Genomic DNA, 21234 nt, shown 5'->3' on the forward strand with positions numbered 1-21234 from the left:
AGCCGGTTTGATGTATATTTGCAGGCACTAGTAAAAACACCTCTCAGCAAATATTTCCCACTAAAATGCTAATTTTGCTAGCAGAAGGTTATGTGGGCTTGCATAAAGTTTCGTCCGACTATTCACTGCAGGTCTTTCTGATTTAGGAAGCTCTAAAATATAGTATATACATTTGATGACCTGCATCAGGTTTTGCTCCCATAAAGGCATAGTGTACTTTTTAAAGCATGCCATCACTAGTGTTTCAAAGAATAAAGCACAACTCACAACATCAACAAAATAAAGAACATTTAACTGGTAGATTTTTCTTGGTTCTTAATGGGTTAAGAAGCACTTCAGTGGTTTAGCTAGAAAAACACTTGGACGTGCTAAATGCGAAATTAAGTGCTTAGAGTACTTTCAATGCAATCTTGTGGCTATATATGTATCCTTTAAGACAAAGCACCCTGAAAAAAAGGTACACCAGTGGTATAAAAAATTAACTTATATTGCCCTGTGCGGATGATTCACTGGTCTACCATCTACTTAAGATAACTTCCGATGGTCAAAGCTACTGGGATGGTTCGCTTTCGCTCGTCACGCAGCCTGATGTGTGTTGATTTTGAATAGCCTTTGACAGTAACCTTTGACTGTAACGCTGTCAGATTAGAATGTGATGTGCGAATCCAGTTGGTAGCTTTCCGTCTACACGCGAGCTTCTGTCTTCATGCTCTGCTTCTAGCCACCAGTCTAGCCAGTGATGCCCAGCCCAATCACTGAAGCGGTTCACTGGTCTGAACTATTCAAGGCCACCATGCCGTGATGGCCTGCTGTCCACCACCATGTCAGCTGGCAGCGAATTTTTGTCACTGCCGTACGATACAGGAAGCCTTACCCAGCGGTGCTTCATCAGTATCTGGTGAGAAAAGTTGCTGTTTGGTGGCAGGTCGACCAAAATCTTAGTAGAGACCGTGCACCATTCCTACACCGTGAAATTGCCACACCAAGAAAAGTGGGGGATAGGACACAAATTGAATAGCAGGAAAATTGATGACGGCCACCATGCCTGTGCCAATGTGTGCGATATGTTAGAAAAATCAAGCGAGACACCATACAGTGCCAGAAACTTCAGTCACCGTTTTACATTCGTTATACAGTAGAGGAGTGCGATTGCTCGTTGCCACCTTAAAAGCGAGGCTGCCCCTTTGCATAAGCAGTCTGCACGTGTTCGAAGGAAGATATTGAATATATACAACAGCTCACGGAAGAAACAGCAATACGATCCAGGATTAATCGGGAAGGCTTGACTTGGGCCACCACAGAATTAATGTAGCCGCTGGCCCACACCATGCCACGTTGATGGTGCAGTAAAATGGCACTTGAGGACTTAGTTCAGTTTTTGAAAGCCAGAGCAACCCTTTCAGTGCAGAGCAGACAGACTTCTCATATTTTGCTGAAATGTGGCAGGATGTAGCAAGGTTCACGTCTCGGCGCAGTTCAGTGCAATTGGCGCAGCAGTAGCATCAGAGGCAATGTTGTGCCATCCCATTCTACAACAGCTTTAAATCTCTTTGTGAACACTATTTTTCGTAAAAAGTAATCTAAGTTCATAAAACCATAAGTTATCCCAAATTTGTAAATATATTAAAAAGATTGTGGAAGAGTTGAGTGTGCACACGGCTAAGGTGGTGAAGGATTTTTACTCACGCCAGAAATAGGAAATAAAATTGTAGGAAACAAATTCCGATACAAAGGTACCATTTTAGCAGCTATGGTGATCTATATTTACGTAGTTGGTTTGAAGTAGTATACCAACTACCTGAATCGCGTGCACTCCCACAAGCCCAATGCTTTGCTGTTTGTGCATCACCCTCTCCAGTGTATTTACAAGGCGATACGCACTTAACCAATCCGGGAGAGCAATTGCTCCAAAAATCTAAAGGTACACCAAGAGGTTCAACAAAGCAAGCTGCTTACCCTTCTCTCACAGAGACATTCAGCTCAAAGCTCAGAAATCCAAATTTGTCCTCGGCAGTCATTTTTTGTGGAACACCATGTGCCTCCAGCTGCTTTGAAAGGCTCCTGCAAAAGCACAGGACAAAATGAGGCACTCATTTTCTTACAGTGCAGCTGACATCAAAAGGTACTGGTGGAAAGAAGCTCACCTCGTAAAATCCTATGTGGTATATAAAAAGAAATATGCGAGAAATGTTAAAATTCTGCCTGTGTAATGCTTCATTGCAAATGCAACATTATGCACTTGTGCTTTAAGGATGTTGATAACTAACTCAAGGGCAACTTTTGCAAACAGCTCTCATCACGAGAGCCATGATTCAAAGGTGAGGCCTGAAGATACTAAGTCTTGCAACATTATTTAGTGTCACAGCTCTCAACCTTGAAATTGCTGGGGAACCCCTACAATGGTTGAAGATCTAGGTTGGTGGGGAAAGGGATGCTGGAGGACAATGAAATTCTATGAATTGCACATAATTACAAAATGTAAAGTAGAACTGTACTATATTTGCACACTAAGAAAATTTCTAATACAAGGGTTGATCCAGAAATAAGGTTCCCATCAATTTTAGAAATAGACCAAAAATACATGATCAAAAATAATGTACAGCGCAACGGACAAGGACAGTGATAGACGACATACACAGCGCTGCGTATGTCGTCTATCACTGTCCTTGTCCGTTGCGCTGTACATTATTTTTGATCATGAATTACCAACTAGCCCAAGCAACCACCCTAGAAATAGACAATTTATTCTCATAGAAATTTACATCATTGGAAAGATGAAACTTTGCTCTACTTTTCTACATAATCGCCACCTTTTTCTACGCATTTTTGTAGACTGTGTTCCAATTTCTGTACCCCAATGTTGTAGAACTCTGCTGCCAACCTGTTGAGGGAACATTTCAACTCTTCTTTGACTTCATCATTGCTCCGGAAGCGTTGGCTACTCAAATGTTCCTTTATTTGGGGGAACGAGTGATCATCACTAGGCACGAGGTCTGGACTGTATGGTGGGTGGGGCATGACAGTCCACCCAAAGTTTGTCAAAAGTTCCTGGGTTTGACAAGAGACGTGAGGTCGGGCGTTGTCATGAAGCAGCGCTGCACTGGCTGCCACTTGTCCTCGCCGGCGGTTCTGGATAGCTCGCCTGAGTTTTCTTAGTGTTACACAATATCTGTCTGAGTTGATTGTTGACCCCACATTCCATGAAATCGATCAGCAGTATCCCCTTGCCATCTCAAAAAACACTGGCCATGACTTTGCCAGCAGAAGGAGTTTGTTTGAATTTCCTTGCGACTGGTGACTTTGGGTGACGCAACTGTTTGGATTTTTGTTTTATTTCAGGAGTGAAATTAAACACCAACGTTTCATCTCCCGTAACAATAGAGTCCAACAATCCTTCCTTATCATCTTGACACTTTTGAAGAAACTGGCAAGCACAGTCAAGGCATTCCTCCTTGTGGTCTGATGTCAATAGCCGCGGTACCCATCGAGCACAACACTTGTGATACCACAATTTTTTCAGTCAAAGTTCTTCCCGCTGTACCGTAAGAACTCCCAGGAATCTGAGCAACAAGTTCACGGGCGGTGATCCTCCTGTTTTGAAGCACTTCGCGTGGGACCATCTCGATAACCACCTCCGAAACTGATGGTCTTCCACTCCATTCTTCATCGTGGACTTCCTTCCAACTGGCACTAAACTCCCTGCACCACTTTTGGACGTATTGAACGGACATACACTTGTCGCCATACACCTCTGTCAAGTGATGATGAATAATTACAGGTGGAGTCCCTTCGGAGTGCAAAAAGCGAATTACTGAACGAATCTCATACTTGGCGGCATCAACAATGGGAACGCCCATATCGGATGGCTGCTGAGCCAAAAATTAGCGGCGCACAGAAGCGCAGCTGGGAGGAATCGAGAGTGGGGGAACAGCCGCGCACAGCTGTGTTGCCGGATTTCACCTCGTACCTTCCCGTGTGGCTGGAGCTCTTTGGAAACCTTATTTCTGGATCAACCCTCGTGCTTTATTTTCACAGCTCATCAACATGTACTGCTGTCTCAGCTGCGGCAAAATGTTTTTTAACAATTTACGAAAAGGGTACAGCATTTATATTCAGTGCACACAGCTTCATCTGACCTGGACGACAAACCTAAAATAGAGAAATATGCTTTACTGTAATGGTCTTGCAAACTCTCCACATGGACCTTGATTTAAGCTGCCATTACTGCATGACACCTGCTCAGTCTGACACCAAATGACTAATGGTAAAAATGATCAGCTAATTGGTCTGCTGATGTGGCCAAGAAGAAATGCTTATAGAATGTAATCAACTAAGTTTCCAGAAAGAATTTACCACTTCCAGGTTCCAGAATCTTGACTTCTACTAGAGGTAGAGCGCAAACAATTTACTCGTACATCATTATCGGCCTATTTGGTGCCCGCTGCTTCTCCCATGAACTTCAATCACCCTCGTCTTGCTACAGCTGACACTACCCTATGCCTGCAAATTTCCCAATTTCATCACACCACCCAATTCTCTACCATCCTTGACTGCACTTCCCTTCACTTGGCACCAATTTTACGACCAATAGACTAGTGGTGATCTGCCCTACTTGTTACATGACCTGGCCAACACCCATCTTTTTAATTTCAACTAGAATATTGGCTGCCCCTGTTTAGTCTCTAATCCACACTGCTGGTGCCTTCCTGCCTCCTAATTTTATACCTATAATTTTTTGTTCTGTTGCTTATTGTGCGATCCTCAGCTTCTTTGTTTACCTCTGAAATTTCTACCTCGTGTGAAGTACCGGTAGAATGCATTTGCACAATTGTAGACAAAAATCAACGCACCCTTGGAACTCCTCAGAAGAGCCCATTTCCTTTCTGATTTTGACCCAGCGAACCAGAGCCTGGGAACGCAGTTCAGGGCCTAAGTTCAGCACCTTTCCCGTGATGAGCAGTATCTCTGTGTACTGCTTCTCCTGCCTGTACTGCCACAGGAGCAGCTCACAGCGCTTCCAGAAGTCCTTCTGAAATTTTCGAAGATAACCGTCAGGCGAGTCAAAATAACGCAGTCTAACATTGCCAACCATTTTTTTTCTTTCAAGATTATCTTTAAAGAAACGTTGCGAAAATCCCCAAATGCCCCTGAATATGCGGCAGAAGTACCCATCCCTACATAGTAGTGCACACTGCACTACAGGGAGGCCGCTATGTTGGGGGCTTGAAAAAAAAATTTGCGCACCTGAAACTCCACAGTGTTCTCCTCTGGGTGGCGAGATATGTGTAGGACACTCAGCTCCACGCTGATCTTGGTGTACAAGGCGGCGTATTTACTGACCTTGCTTTGGAAGCAGTTGTATGCCACGGCGTAAAATGTTCGACCTGTGAGCACAGACAAGTAGTTGACAATAAGTGGCAAGATAATACAATAATGACGCTTAACATCCTAAAGTGGCACGCTGACTATAACATGCACCTAAAAAGTATGTGAGCATCTCTGCATTTTGCTCCCACTGAAATGCAGCTGGAAATCAGACCTCTGACTTCTTGCTCAGCAGAAGGCCATAGCCATTGCAGCAGGTGGCAAGAAATGCAAACGTCACTCAGTTAAAAAGAAAATGGTTAACTACAAAAATGAGACCTTCGAGGACTTTCTAAAGTGAAGTTGACTTGCACTGTTATTTAAAACTAGTATTTCAATTTGTTTGTGCTGATCGCAGTGTCCCACACAGATAATTGTTGGCAGCAGACGTGTGGCAAAAGGCACATGACACATGTTTATGCCAGTTTGATTGGTTGTGCATGAAGATCATAGATCATAGTTAAGATCAAGATCAAGATCACAGTTAAAGGCCTTACATGTAGTCTAGTTTTAAAAAAAATGTGTTACACTTTTTAAAACTACATGGAAGTCTCAGTTGTGTGCAATATAAATAAAATACTTTTACAATTCACATTATGTGCTGTCCAAAGATTTACTCAAAGTGCCTTCGTGTTCTCTGGTGCACTCTTCATACAGCGTTATGCCGAGTGCAATGGGTATTCAGAATCTTCTAAAGGTGTTTTGTCGCACAAGAGACAGCGCATAGCACACCACTCATATGCATGACGTGTTTTAATTCCGTCATGCAAGAAAAACTGTTATAACTTGCCAATCAACATATTACAGTCCTTCAACGCTACAGTGGTGACGCGCGTACACAACAGCACTGGTAGTGCCATCTCGTGGTATCAACATTAACTATAGCACACAGAAACAATAGAAAGTTCCACCTTTTTCTACTAGTGCAAAGGCATCAGCAACAACAATTAGTCTGTACTAGATTTCTTCCCCCTTCTGCAACACCAAAGGTGCAACAAAGCTTATCAGATCTGGTGGTTAAAGACATCTTCATAATATGTTGCTACCAGTGCTCTGCTGAGGTAACGATGTCTATCGGAAGGTGAGGCTATAGATTGTCGTGGAAAGACAGCAATGAGGAGAGTTTCTGTTATTGCTGAATGAAAGTTGCATATTGATTGGAAGAAGCACAAGTCCTTGCTGGACGAGTAAAGTGGGAAAATGTATGCTTATTTTAGTCTGCTTTTATTTGAATTGGCAAGCAGAATAACTTGTTTGCCCGCATCAATTTTCACTATTCTCGTTGCCTTCATCTCGGGATAACACATACAGAGAACATGTTGGCATGCTAAACTTGGCGGGTAAAATATAGTCGCAGGGCCGCTTTAATATTTGTATTTGTACATTTCAATTTTTTTTAAATCATTTCCATTTACTTTTCTTGGCTTCATATGGTAGTGACCAATAAAAACCGAGCTCCTTGGTTCTTTTTCTTTGCAATCTGTCATTAGCAATTTATAAATCATGCACAGACAAATCCACACCAAATCCCCTTTTTGTGGCATTATTTTCTTTAGCTTCAATGTTTTTTGTTGTTTTTATTCATTGTACTGAGTTAGCTGACCTTGGCAATGCTAGGCAATGTGATATGGTCAAATGCAAGCCAGTGCTGAAGGGCAGAACATATGGAAAATAAGTATGAAAAAATACAGCCCTTTTATCTCCACATGTTGAAGGCTTATTTAAGTAAACCTTAAGTCTTTCACTGCACTGTCAAACAAACGAGAAATAAAACAGTTCATACTGAGCACTCCTATCTCGAGAACTTCACCAACACAGGCTTCTGCCATCTTGAGGAATGATGATGGGTAGAATTTTTCTGGGACAGTGAGCGCCTTTGCACATTCCTCCTTGTCTGAAATGAAAGCAGAATTCACACAACCCTTAAAGTTACAAATTACCAACTGCCAATAACTGTCCATTTGACAATTTTACTCCACGGTTCTGTGAAATTATGGCAGTAGCATGAGACTGCACACTTTCAAGTCAGTATTCGTAATTACAATTTATAAGAAACACGGATATAACGAAGGTTGTTTCACATTGGATATTACTTCATTATAATGAGGTTTAAACAAAGTATTTATACATCAACCTAGCACACAATTACTCATGTGGCATTTTTCTTTTATTTAAAGAACCAACTAGTTGGTGAAAAGTGCATGAACAAGTTAGTTCTTGGCTGCAAGCGCTATAAAATAGGAAAAACAATTGTTTCACCATCACTACAATATGCAGCACGTTGAGCAACTCATAAAACAAAGCAGTGCCTTCACCAAAGTGGTCGTGTGTGGAAAAAGAACAACTGAAGTCAACACACATCAAGTATGCAGGGGTTACAATTTACTCGCAGCACAATGTCAGTTTTTTTCTTGCCACCACTGGACAGAACTGGCAAAAAGTTCATGAAGGGGACAATTTCCCAGCTACTGATCTTTAATGAGAAAGCAGGAGCTAAAGCCAATAATGTTGAAGTTTTGCAAGCATTGTTTTGCATCAGCAAACCAGCAAATGCTTTGACGTTCTTACTCAAATTGTTGCCCATCATGCTCAATGACATATCTTTGCCAAGCTTTAAATGCTAATGCACCTGATATAACTGCCAACCTGTGAACTTAAAGATTCGTAAAAATCCCACACGTGACAGGAAAGGAGGGTGGAATAGCCTGCATTTTTGTTTAAGTTCGCCCTGAGCAGACACCTTTTCCAAGATATGTAAGCACTTTACATACGATGATTCACCTTTAAACACAGCACATAAGCAGCAGCAGAGACTGCAAAGCAACACTGTTTTTAGATACTTTTTTAGCAACTTAGCTGCTACCAATTTCACCTGCTTAGAGAACCTTTCCAAATAAAGCTGCTCGAAGCAGGTACCCCTCTGGTCTATAGCATCTTGCATTGCCATAACATGGTGCCATGGGTACCATCACAATTCTTTTTGTATGCATTTATTTTTTGCAATATTTTGCTATCTTGCATTGCCCCATCCTTCAGCACCTTAAACGTTTCCCCGGACAGACCCTATTTTTCATAAGACCTGACAAAACAGTAGTAAAATTGTAGAACAAGCCCACATTTCTAAACTTTACAGAAATTCAGGAGAGTTGGAAGGTACATGATGTTCACATTTTCAAACGATTTGCTGCTAAGATAATTGTGCATAAATTACATAATGAAAGCTATAATGCAAATTAAACATTTGCAGCGCTCATGTATATTGTCTTTTCTATGGCAACTCATTTGTACAGTTGGCCACAAAAGTTTGCAGGACACAGGCTCTGAAAAAAAAAAAAAAAGAATTCCCAGAAGGCCTGGGCACACTGTCTCAAATTGAAAGCTTCAATCTATAGTACCTTTTGTGACATACAGAGTGATCTATTAAAGTGACACTGTCACGCCTGAACGGAGCAGAAATTCACATTTGCCATGGAACCCATGTCACATGAACTTATGAGGGCAACTGTACATGCATGATACTTGTCGCATGTGCAAGTAGACTTTCATTAATGCCTCTTAGCTGCTCGCAGGCAGTGCAATGACGTGCCGAGCATGTCCCACTTCGTTTGAAACTGGAATTGCCAGTGATAAGCAACTTGAGGTCTTGAGCACACCATGCCAGTAATGCTGCCAGTGCATCATTCATACATAATAAGCCGACACAAGCAAAGTGAAGTCCATTGAAATACTTTGCCTTTTGTCTCCTGTACGAGGTATGTGTGCAGGATGAGCAAGGCTCTGAGCACTCGCAGGGCCGTCGAGATGTACGATGGACTCGCCTTGATGGAATGGAGGCAACTTAGATATTGCTTGATGAAAGGTCCGAGGTCCAGCATTGCTGTGATCGCAGCCACGAATGCTTGCCGACTTGAGGCTCCTTGAATGAACTGCTCTGCGGCATGGAGTCTCACCAGAATCACTTGCATGCAGGAGGTAAGGCACATGAACTCCTCCTTACCAGGCTGACATTCCTGCCACCGGATGCTCTTGGGAAGCTTAATGTGCGGCATCTGATTGTTCCCATCTGTGACACACAGGCTCAGGGCCGACACCTGATCCACAAGACTGAGCAAGGCAGTTACGTGGTGGTAGAGAGGAACCTCTAAGGCAAACAGGGCTTCATCCGCAATATTCCTCCATTCGGCAATGAGGCTGAGGTTCTTGCCCAGCTTGGAGCTCATCTTGTTCTGTTCAAGGAGGATGTCAACAACAAATGGCACACTGGCTCGCAGGCGTGTGGGTGTACGCCTGAGCAGTGTAGAAATTGCAGGCAGGATGCATCGGCGTAGTCGTGCCAGCCATGGTTCACTCTTCATTTTGATAGCGCACCAATTGGCGGCAGTGTAGTGCTTCTCAGTGACCGCAGTGACCTCATCTTTGAGGCAAAGGAACTGCATTGCATGGAGCAGCAGCTCAAAGGCAATGGCTTGGTTTGCCTGCACTCCTTGCTGACGAATTTCAAGTGCAGTGTTCCATAGCTGCACATATGCATTGGAAATCACTATGGCAGTTTTGGAGTTCTGGCAGTCCATAGCTTTGAGCAGGGACAGCATGACTTCTGCTGCTGCTGAGGCCTGCAGAAATTGTTCCTAAAGCCAGAGGGGGTTGGGGAGAGAGAAAGAAAATCCAAGTTTGTGATTGACTTGTACTTGAAATACACCTGTACCTGTAATAAGAACATTTGGCTTTAAAGGACACTACTCTTGTCATTCGATTTTACAGCCAAATGGTATTCCGGGTGCAGTCAATAAGTAATGCTCAAGCACAATTCATTTCTGCATTTCTGGTTTCATTGAATAGTTGAACCCACACACAACAGATCCCACTGCAAACTTACACCAGAAGTTTTTTTAGCTACCAAAGAAATTTTTTCTGCAATTGCAGAAAAATGTTGTAAAGTGCCTCATTCAATGAAGACAAGTTGTAATTGTTCAACGTTCCGAATAAAAGTATGCTGATCTAACTTAACATTAGGCTGTAATTTTACAGCCAAGCTGTACTGCATTGCATAGAGCCGCAGCTCAAAGGCAATGGCTTGGTTGGTCTGCACTCATTGATGACTGATTTCAAGTGCAGAGTTCCATAGCTGCACATATGCATTAGAAATCGCTATGGCAGCTTTGGAGTGCTAGAACAAAAAAGGGCTTCAGTGAAATGGGTAATAGTCTTATCAGGGCCACTATTGAGTTAACATGCCTTGAGCACTACCTGGCTTCACTTCTGTAATGTGTGCAAGTACAGTGGAATCTCATTAATTCAAACTCCAAGGAAACCAGAAATTTATTTAAATAAAATGCAGTTCGAACTAAGGAGAGCCCCTTTAAGTATAGCACCCAATGAATTATGTGGCATAGTGCACAAGACCAATACAGTCACTGGGCTCATGTTGAAGCTGTTCTTTCCTCAATCAGCACATGAAGCTATGTGCTGGAAGAAGCCTAGGTTCCATATAAAGGCCAAGTGCAATAATATTGTGCCTCACGCACTGGTTGCTGTGGGTGTGAAGAAAAAAATGTGCGAGGATGAGCCAAGAAGGATGCTGGCTTCATGCATGCTGTCTTCCCATGTGCCCAATTCAAGCATGTGCTAGAGGAAAGAAGGGGAGGGCGTGCAGTAACATGATCAAGCATGCAATAGTAGTGTGCCACTGTTCTGCTTGCTCTGGTTCTGTCTCCCTGCGTATTTTACCTTGTAATTTTTTTATGGCACATGACATTAGGACATTAACGGCAACTAGCAACGTGTCAGACTTTAGCCTTTGGCTCAGGTTTATCTAAAAATATAGATAAAGAACAGTAATATAAGAAAAAAAAGATCACCGCCCAAGCACTCTATACAGATGGTTAGCCAGCGAAGCTGAAACATGCGGCCCCGGTGTTTATCACTGGGTTAATCCTGACGGTTCATTAAACAATGGCTTGATAGGCGGCCAGATCCAAGGTACTACGCAGTTGCTGCTTGCACTCGGTTGCACAATTCAGTTCTCGTGCCTGGGCTGCAGCATCGGCACGGTGTAGACGAGCTCGTTCCTGGTTCTGCTTGCGGTACTGATCGAAAGCTGTCTGCTCCTAAGGAGTATGTATGATGCGTGGCCTACCCATTTCAAAGCCAGAGAAAAACAGCTGCGCACATGCTCGGCTACGATGGAGAACAAGAACATCATTACTCGTGCAGCTAATCCAATGCCACCTAGATAGCACAAGGCCTTTTCACTCCGAACCATGACGTCATGTTACCTGGCCAAACTTCCATAGAATCTAATGAGGATGCTCTCAAGTAGGCAACAGTGCTTTTGATGTCACCGCTTTCATCCTGCCTCAGAATCTCCGCTGCTTCGGTGGCAGAGGTAAATGGCACCATCGATCAGGAGGGCAGGAAAGCAAATGCGCTTTTCTTGCACGGCCTCCTAGATAGGCACGCGCAGATGCGCTGATCCAGGGCCATATCCTTTCGCCCTTCCTCTCAACTCCTCTCCCCTTGCCCTCCCTCACACCTCCCTAACCTTCGTCTGTCTCCGTGTGTACCTGCCAGCTTGGCGCCAGCTTAGTCCGCCGCATGAAGTTTCATGTTTCGTTATCTGCTGTTATAGGAAAATGTGTAATGCTGAGCGTTGGCCAGCGTGGGCAGTTTTGTCAGTTTCGTGGTCCTCAATAGCTATGTGCTTGCGCTCCGCTAGGTTTCCCCCTTTTCACGACTCGCACTGCTCGTGCATCGTGCAGTGGTGCACGAATAGCTCAAAAACAAGCCCTGCAAGGTTCTTCCGGGTGCCTAAAGACAACAGGTGAGTGTGCAGACCCAAGGATGTCCGAAGACGCACGTACACGAACGTGGCCCTGTGCGTGTGTGTGCTCCATGAGTCTTCGAACGTTGTTGCGCCTTGATTGTGCTACACTTCCCTCTTACAAGCAGAGAAAGCTGACGAATGGATGTTCCTCCTCATTGTCGCCTGAATTATGACTTGTGTTTTTCGGTGCCAAGTCTCATTCTGCAACTTCAGTAACTCACCCAGCTTTTTATTCCACCCTCTATGCTTTTTCTGTGTCACCATTCTACAAACGTACTAACAGCTGAAAAATTACTGCTTGCGTTTATGTAGTATCTCAGCAATTGGCAATGGGAAACCATGCAAACAACCTTCATGCATAGGCATGATAAACTTTATTTTCTGGAAAGCATGAGCATTGCAAGTGCCCTATATGCAGATTTTTGCAGTTTATGTTTATTACACAAAGGAGTGCCCAGTAGGTATGACTTAGTGCTTTAAATGACGTAATTTTACTGCTAAGCATAGCGTTCGTGGTGAAAGAAAAGTGTTTGAGGAATAGGCCTTCCTGCTGTTTTCTATGTGCTGCTGATTGCCTTGTGCTTGCCCTTGCCACCGTTACTCAAGTTGTGGTCAAGTGTGTATAGCGATAATGTGTATTTCCATCTTTAGTACAATGTTACTTTTTTTCTGCTGTCTTTTTCATTTTGTTCAGTAGTAATGAACATGTCACGAATTTCATATACTTTTCTGCCGGTTTAAAAAAGAACTTCTGCAAGTTCTTTACTCTAATAGGTCCAATTAGCATTGAGAAAGTTAATGTGGTACATTGCACCCAGCGTTTAATATCCATGGCTTGCAATCGCCAGTGAAGTTGATTCATTGCTAAGCTACGAAAGAGTGAAAGCTACAAAACTTTCATACGAGTTAGTCTCACAGGATGCATAGTGGCTAATGATTTTTCATCACACATTTGCCATCATACTTGTTGCCTATAATCAAGGCAAATAATTTTCACATGTTTTACAGCATCCAATACCAGTATACTAACATGAAAATGAAGACATTGTACAATGCATGAACATATGCTCCTTGTAAAATAAATTTGACTACTCAACATAATCTGAGTCAAAAACAGCATTATTGCAAACAGTCAACATTCTGCTTTGCCTGCAAAGGCTTCAAATGCATTATTAAATATGCTGAATTCAAATCAAGCTTTTCTGTAATTCAGATCTTTTGCTACTTAGAAAGAAAACCAAATAGTGTACAGTACTCTGGCCAAAAGTGGCTGAGAGAGTACATTTATAAAGCATTAGATAGCCAAAACCTAGTCTTATTAGGTGATAACTTGCATGTCTGTGAAGCAACCAAGTACAGTGAAATCTCGATAAATGGAAATCGCTTAAACGGAACTGCCTCTTAAACAGAACACCATCCTCATGGTTGGTTGGTTTTGTATTCATCAAATTCTGTTCAGCTTTGTCTCCCAGTAAATGGAACTCCTGATAAACGGAACGAATTTCCCTGGTCCTTCGAGCTTCCGTTTAAAGACAGTCCACTGTACTTAAAGACACCTTGACAATTCCAGGATGGCAAACTTATTTTACAATGCTCTAACTGACTTCGTGTCAGTTTACTCAGTCTCATTTGGCATTTTGAAAAAGCTAGTATGGAAATGAACCTAATGTCTTTATATCTTTGTGTATTTATTCACAGTTTCATCCAGGGTAATTTTATGCAGTGTCAGATAATTCAAATGAAGATATATTGTCTCAAGGAGCTTCAATTACCACAGCCGAGCTGCCACGACTACTCCAATTATACAATAGATTTCATTTCTTTTTACCCACATTTTTCTTGGAGTGAAGTAAGCATGCTACATACCTCTTTCAGGAGCAAGGCAAACACATGGTACAAGACGTTGAGATGGTCAGTAATGCCACTCGGTCGCAAGATATTCTTAAGAGCATGCAGGCCCAGTTCTATGGCCGCCAAGATTTCTTCTGGGACCTTGTGCAGGGCACCAGAGTTCTGTGATCTGATGACATGCGAGAACAAAGCTTTGATAAAATCGCCGCACTTCTGTGGATCACTGGTTGTGGAAGTTATGTAGGCCTGAAAAAAAAAAAAAAAGAAAGTGAAAGTCAATTAGCAAAAAGCAACTAAATGGTGGGGCAAATAAGCGCTTAAAATGATTCCTTACTTTTACATCATTTGAAAGCCCATCGAAGGTTCCAGCCTTCAGCTTCTTAATGACCTCTTGCTCAGCCATTTCACCTTCAAGAACTTGTACAGACCTGCACAGCAGAGCTAAAAATATAAGTGAATACTAGCATCATGCTGGACCATATTAAAATTACTAACTAGTTGAATTTAACTACTGGCCAATGCGTAGATAGTTTTCAATGCCACTAATGGTCTTAGCTAGTCACAAATGGGAACAGGAGAGCCAGCCAGCTAGGCCAATGTGCTCTAGTTAGTTAAGCCCACAGCAAAAGCCCTGCTTTTACCAACGTGAAGAAAAACCGCAAGGAAGTATTGCTTTTCTAAAAGAACTGAAATTTAGACTAGTTGGTGCAGATTCATTGTCGCATCTCAAGTGTGAAGCAGAACCGTTGATCATCTTAGTGTCACTGTCCGTCTTCTTCCTACTGTATTCTGCTTGGCACCCAAGACGACACATTGTTGCTCATGTAGAAGTTTATCCAGGTGAAGTGTACATATGTAAAGTGCCACAGAAGTATCAGAATAATGTGTTCACACAATGTTTTACCAAGTGGCTTTTCAGTTTATTTTAAAGTGAAAAAAAAAGAAAAGGATAAAATAAATTAGAATGTGTGTTTCTCAAACTCGACAACATTTCTTCTGTTTCCATTTCAACTTACGCTAAAAGTATGTTCAGTATTAGTTTTCAAACAACAAAAATATGGGGCAAACAGAAAAGAAACATTACAGAACAAGTGATTATGTGCAGATATTTTGGTAGGCTGGTGACAAGTGCCAGTCATTTAACACATTGGAGAGTATTGATAAGTATGGTTCTGTAGCATTCCAGAATGACTGAGGACTTGCACTGTTCCTGAGTCCATGCTTGTGAACGGGGAAAATACACTTCCTGCATAAGAGAAAAGATATTCCACCTGCTCTCAGCAATGTACCTAACTTGTGCTCCAAGTTCTGCCCAAACAACTTGAATGTGTCATAGGTACAGGATGTGTTGCTTTGTATACTCCTTACACTGCTTTTTATCAAGCTGTTGAAACAATGTTCAGTGAATTTCAGAGGTTTATTTAAAAGCATCGGGCACCAGAAGGCTATGGCAACAGTTTGAGAGACTAATTTCCTCCAATAATCACGTTTTTTTATATGCAGAGGCAAGAAACAAAAAAATACCATTCTGCTAATACATATCCCACAACTTCCTAGTTTTGCAGCTAAAATACTTCGCACAACAGACACATTATGCATACACACTATTAAATTTGAGTTTTTCTGACACAAGGACTTATATTCGTTGCTTGCAGGTTACTTGTGTGCCTGTAGGTTTACAATATTAGCAAAAAATTAAGAAAGTATACAATGCTTTCAGTGTCCCTGATATTTCAAACATGTCCTAAAGAAAATTGCGCACTGATCAAGAAGTTCAATGAAGCTATAATCAGTGCACTGAACTGAAACTGAACAAAAAAAAATGTGTGAACCGGAACATTACAAAACTTTTCACTTCAAAATGAAATGCAGAAAGCAAAATGCTTTCAGATCAGGTAGGCCACCTCGAGCTTTTCATCCATGCCATGCCTGTAATTTTATATGTGGTAGCACCGTACGTGTCTTTTTTTAATGTGTTGCAACCTGAGGCAGTCATATTACTAATACACTCATGAGCGTTTGAAGTTGGCAAGTTTTAGTTTTCTGGTGGTTGGAGACCAACATATACTCGCCAAAATGAAGCAGTGCTTCTTAATTGGGAGATAGCTCTTGATCCCAATGATAAGCTCAAGTAGGTACAATATGAATGATGTATTTCACCTAACGCATTGCTTCTGAAGCGTGTTGTTGCAGTAAGTTTTTTTTTAACTACGTGCAGCCTGAAAAACAGCATGCATACTTTTGTTGAGTCTTTCTGTGCAGCTCAGAAGCACAGTACAGTTCTTGTAGAAAATAAATTCTTGCTTGTAATTATTCTTAGGCTATGAAAATTAATATAAACCAATTAATTATTTCAACTATTATTTTTCTGTTACGGCATTGAACCAATTTTTTGCTGAACCAGATAACAAAACTGCACTAGGCAGTCAGCACTACATGTTCCTTTTCTTGTCTTTCTTTTTGCCAATTATTTCCCCATTCAAATGCTTTAAGCTGGAGTAAATTTATTCATACAGCTACATTATTCCTTTGCAATGATAAACTTTTGCACTTTCACATTCAACTGAACGCTCAATAACAATAATAATAATAATATATGGGGTTTTACGTGCCAAAACCACTTTCTGATTATGAGGCACGCCATAGTGGGGGACTCCGGAAATTTTGACCACCTGGGGTTCTTTAACGTGCACCTAAATCTAAGTACACGGGTGTTTTCGCATTTCGCCCCCATTGAAATGTGGCCGCCGTGGCCGGGATTCGATCCCGCGACCTCGTGCTCAGCAGCCTAACACCATAGCCACTGAGCAACCACGGCGGGTAACTGAACGCTCAAGGGACTGACAACTGGCCAGAATGTATTGTGAGACCTTGATGGAAATGAAATTACCATGATTTATAGCAAGAGAATCGAGCACGTTGTTCGCAATTTAAGCAGGAATTAAAATTTTAAATTGGCGAAGGAAGTCTCAAAAACCAGTAAGCAGAGCGAACTGCTGGTGAAAGTATTGGTACTCTGGATGCAGCCTATGAGATTACTGTACGCAAGTCGGCTGTTATTAAGTGCTGCATACTTGTTGCCTAAAATTGCAGTTCGCATTTTATTAGGCTATGACACTTTATTCTATGCTTATTCCGGAGTAAAAGAAAGTCGATGCTATTGAGTGGTGCTCGTGTCCCTCATTCATGGTGGCACACATGATTGCTGTTGACGCATGCTAATTGTGAGTACGCATGCAAGCTAAAGTTTTTTGTTCAAGCTCACTCGAGTCTTTGAGAAATGACATACTTCGGAAATAAAGACGCATATGTGGCAACGGCAACACGCTGAACTGCACATCATATGCAAAAGCGCTTTTTCACTTTAGACACTTGGCTAGAAAACACCTTTCACTTGTTAATAACCAAAGCTGTTGGACAGAAAAGCATGTAGCTATTGTAGAAATAATTGAACACTTCAGAAAACATGAATCACAGGAACACCAGCTTCATAAACGAAATATTTTCGCGCAGCTACGACTGCATTTGTTGTCTGCCTTCCACCAATGCCAGCATATAATTGCTATCGCACTACCAGTGAACGACCCTCACTTCGGATAGAAAAATGCTGATAACATATGTTTCACGGTGTTCTCTACATTACCACTGCAAAATTCAACACTGACTGGTAAGCTTTCCACTGAACTACAATATTGGGTAACAACAATTGGTTGTCAGTCCCGTTAAACTAAGCTCAACAAGTGCAAAAGTTCAAATGCTGTGTTCCACTGCTACACACATTGCTTAAACTAACCTCAAGCACCAACGTTCAAATGCTGGGTTCCACTGCTACACATATTGCAAGTACACCAGGGTGTCTACCAAGTTGACATTTCCAAATTCCCTGAGTTTTCCAGGTTTTCCCTGGGTGTCTGCCCGATTCCCTGAGTGATGCAGAACTATGTATTATGTCAAGACGGCCTGAAACCATATCGCCCGATGCTGCCACTCTCTAATACGCTTATGAAAAAAAATAAAGAAAAATGATTTAATCCAATTTGAATACTAAGGAGTAGTGTTTATGTTATTCAAAAAGAGAATAGAAGGGAGGGGTTAAAAAATGCACAGCAGATAAAATGTCTTTGAAAAAGAATTACAAATGGAGTCGGACGTTCTCAAATATGAATAAAAAGGAGATGCATACAGAAGCAAATATTTTCTAATATGAACTATTTCTATCAACTGATAGCAAGCTCAGTGGTATAAAGCCCGAAGTTTGTCACAATCGAGATTCTCTATCAACAGCTTGTAAGCCAACCTCAACTGTCATGACATACTCGAAGCCTGCACACGACACCTTAGTGCTGTGTTTCACTGCTTTAAAGAGTTTATTTTGGTTTGGGTGAGGGACACTTGCATCTCGGCATCAGCCAACACTTTGTTTTTTGAACTCAAGCTCATTCATAACGGTGGCAGCACGCTTCCTTTCCCATTCATTCCTCAATGCGTAGGTCCTTTCTGTTCTTGTACTACTTCCGCCACTCGTTCGCCCCACGGACCATTTGAAGCATCTTCTTGGTCAGTTGCACAGTCCACGCACGATTTTTCGAACTCCGTAGCGGCCGCGAGAACGTCAGAAAAATCGGCCAGTTGGAAAAAATAAATCCATATCATTTACTGCCCTTAAGGGCTCAAACCGCCACAGGCACATTCGAAAACGCTCTGAAGGCGTGTCAGTACATGTATTAGGCATATCGGCGCTCGTACTGTGACAGGAAATACCGGGTGCATGCATGTATAACCAAGGAATACATACTGTGTCCAGTGGCAATAGGCCCTTCCCACGCTTGTTATGCTTCACTGCAATACTTTTACGTATGCTTCACTAAGTAACACTTCTGTACGGAGGTGAAGCTGACTTTCCGGAACCGGCATTATGCAACGCACCATGCTTTCCAAGCTTCTAAGCCAATCGCGAGGACTGCAAAGGCGGAATCCATGCCATTGCTGACAGCAGCGAATTCTTTCAATGGAAAACACGGCACCCAACGGCAAGAAGCTTCATAGCAAACGAAGCAGCTAGGCCTAGTGTTGCCGCCGTGGTGGCTACGGCTGTCAGCGGATCTGCGTGCGAGAGCGCTGGTTTGAGGCAGCGAGGTAATCAAAATGGCAGCGGTGGTGGCTTTGATTAATGCCATTTTGGACCTGCGGTCACGGCAAAACGTCCGCAAAATCGGACAGCAAAGAGTTCTTGCGTCTGACATTTCAGACGTTCTGATGCGTTGACTCTATGAGGTACATGGTGGTGCCGCGAAGCCGTCCAAATTATCAGGAATCTGGGAAGTCGGTCGTTGACTGTACACTGGCAACTCCTCCAGCCGACGACAGGGCATCAAAGACGACTCATTACGATTCCTGTCTGTACTCGAGCCAGCATTACCGCGACTTTCGACCCTTTCAATAAGATTACTGCTAATTTTTCCTGATAGAGGCACAAATTCCCAGAGTTTTCCCTGAGTTCTTCCAGACTTCTCAAAATCCCTGAGAATTCCTGGTTGGTAGACACCCTGTACACATATGCCATAAGCACACAGCTCAGAATACTGTAAGAATGTACGAATAAGCAGGTTATGTGCAAGTATATCAAACAAACAAGGTTTTGTTTTTAAAAAGGCTGTAGAAGTGGGCTTGTTGGTAAAACATGCTTGAAAGTTTGAATAACAACGCAAGGACAGCAGAGGGGACATAAGAGAGAACAGAGTGCCAACTTCAATTTTTTTATCAGAATGCATAGCAAGTTATATAGCCACAATCTAGTACACCAACCATGCACAGAACACCGTGACAAAGCCATACAAAATTCAACATGTCATCGATAGCCCGAGGTATCTGACCTTGACAGTTAGCATGACAGAGGGGGTGCTGACACACCCATCCTTTAAACATAGAATTTTTCCTGCTTCATATATTTAATGCGTGATATGATCACTGTGTTTTGCAATGATACTAACTTTTTTGTACCTTGGCTTACATCTACACATGCAGCAGTGGGCAGAAAGCTAACCCTGTTTAGTGCAGTCAACAGTGTACTTGTGCTCTTTCAATCTTTCAATAACGCATTGGCCCGTCTGTCCAATGTTATATTTACCACAGGATAGGGGGATCCGATACACAACATTGTCTATGCAATCTATGAATTTATTCTTGGGTGTGATAAGACACCATCGTTTGGGCCTAGATGCTAGGACAGTCATTTTGCAAAGGTTGCTTAATTTTTCAAGAGCAAAGAAGACAACTTTGACGTTAACACACTAAGCAACCTTTTTCAGACTGTGCGCAATTCTATGTATGTATGGGATTACCGCAATTTTTTGTCTATCCCAAGTTGGCCCATCTGGATTTTCATTCACCACGGAGGAAAATCTGCGCAGCAGGCCTTCAGCAACAGAGACTTGTACAAGAGATGGATAGCCTGCCGAAGTTAACTGTTCAGGCTGCTCACGGAAGCTGTCGATCATTTTATGTTCACAGGAGTTTTTTAAGGTATTTTTTAAATATGAGCTAACAATGCCGTGTTTTATGATTTTAGAGTGTGCGGAGTTGAATGGAAGAAGTGGCTTCTTGCCATGTGGGTAGTACATCCAACAAGAATTGTTTTCGTGCAAAAATAGACTAACGTCTAGGAACCTCATTACACCATTCTCTGAAAATTCACGGGTTAGTTCTAGTGGTTTAAAACATTTGCGCACTGTGTCCAGAACTAAAAAAGCATCAGACTCGTACGAACTAGCACCACTGTCAAGAAAAATTAAAAGTCGTCCATGTATCTAATAGCAGCTAAGACGTAAGTATTGATGAAAGCATCTTACACAGATCTGTTAAGTTTTGCTAAAAACAAATCACTTAATATGGGAGCAATGCATGATCCGATTCAAATGCCTTCTTTTTGGAAGCGAGGTTTACCATCCCAATGGATGCAAGTCGACTGTAGCTAAAAGCAAAGTAAAAGTTCTAAAACATTTTTTTTGTTCTTCAAACGGGCGCAAGAGGGCCACGGGTAGATAATTTCCGATGTTCATTCCAAAGGATCTAGTAATGTTGGTTTAAGCTGCCACTTTCATGGGCTCGCAGAGCTATTGCATTTTTTCCAACAAGAATGAAATACATGTGGACGCAGATAATGAAAGAAACTGGTCCAGAAACGAACTGCTCTAGTA

General features: G+C 42.2%; 1 protein-coding gene across 4 annotated transcripts in view; it reads right to left on the minus strand.

Annotated features, from left to right (window-relative positions):
• Sse (extra spindle pole bodies like 1, separase) overlaps positions 1–21234 on the minus strand; it is a 111089-nt gene that overhangs the window by 88643 nt on the left and 1212 nt on the right. For 2 of the 4 annotated variants that reach the window (XM_070537302.1, XM_070537304.1), the window contains exons 2-8: positions 14373–14466; positions 14054–14284; positions 9098–9992; positions 7148–7258; positions 5245–5384; positions 4851–5029; positions 1957–2061 (exon numbers count right to left, since the gene is read on the minus strand). In XM_070537302.1, coding sequence (XP_070393403.1) covers positions 1957–2061; positions 4851–5029; positions 5245–5384; positions 7148–7258; positions 9098–9992; positions 14054–14284; positions 14373–14441 — 1730 coding nt within the window. In that variant the 5' untranslated portion in view covers positions 14442–14466. Of the gene's footprint in view, positions 1–1956; positions 2062–4850; positions 5030–5244; positions 5385–7147; positions 7259–9092; positions 9993–14053; positions 14285–14372; positions 14480–21234 lie in introns of all 4 variants that reach the window. The other 2 variants (XM_070537305.1, XM_070537303.1) reach the window with 2 other exon arrangements.

Source organism: Dermacentor albipictus, chromosome 4 (genome assembly GCF_038994185.2).
Source record: "Dermacentor albipictus isolate Rhodes 1998 colony chromosome 4, USDA_Dalb.pri_finalv2, whole genome shotgun sequence".
Classification (NCBI taxonomy): domain Eukaryota; kingdom Metazoa; phylum Arthropoda; class Arachnida; order Ixodida; family Ixodidae; genus Dermacentor; species Dermacentor albipictus.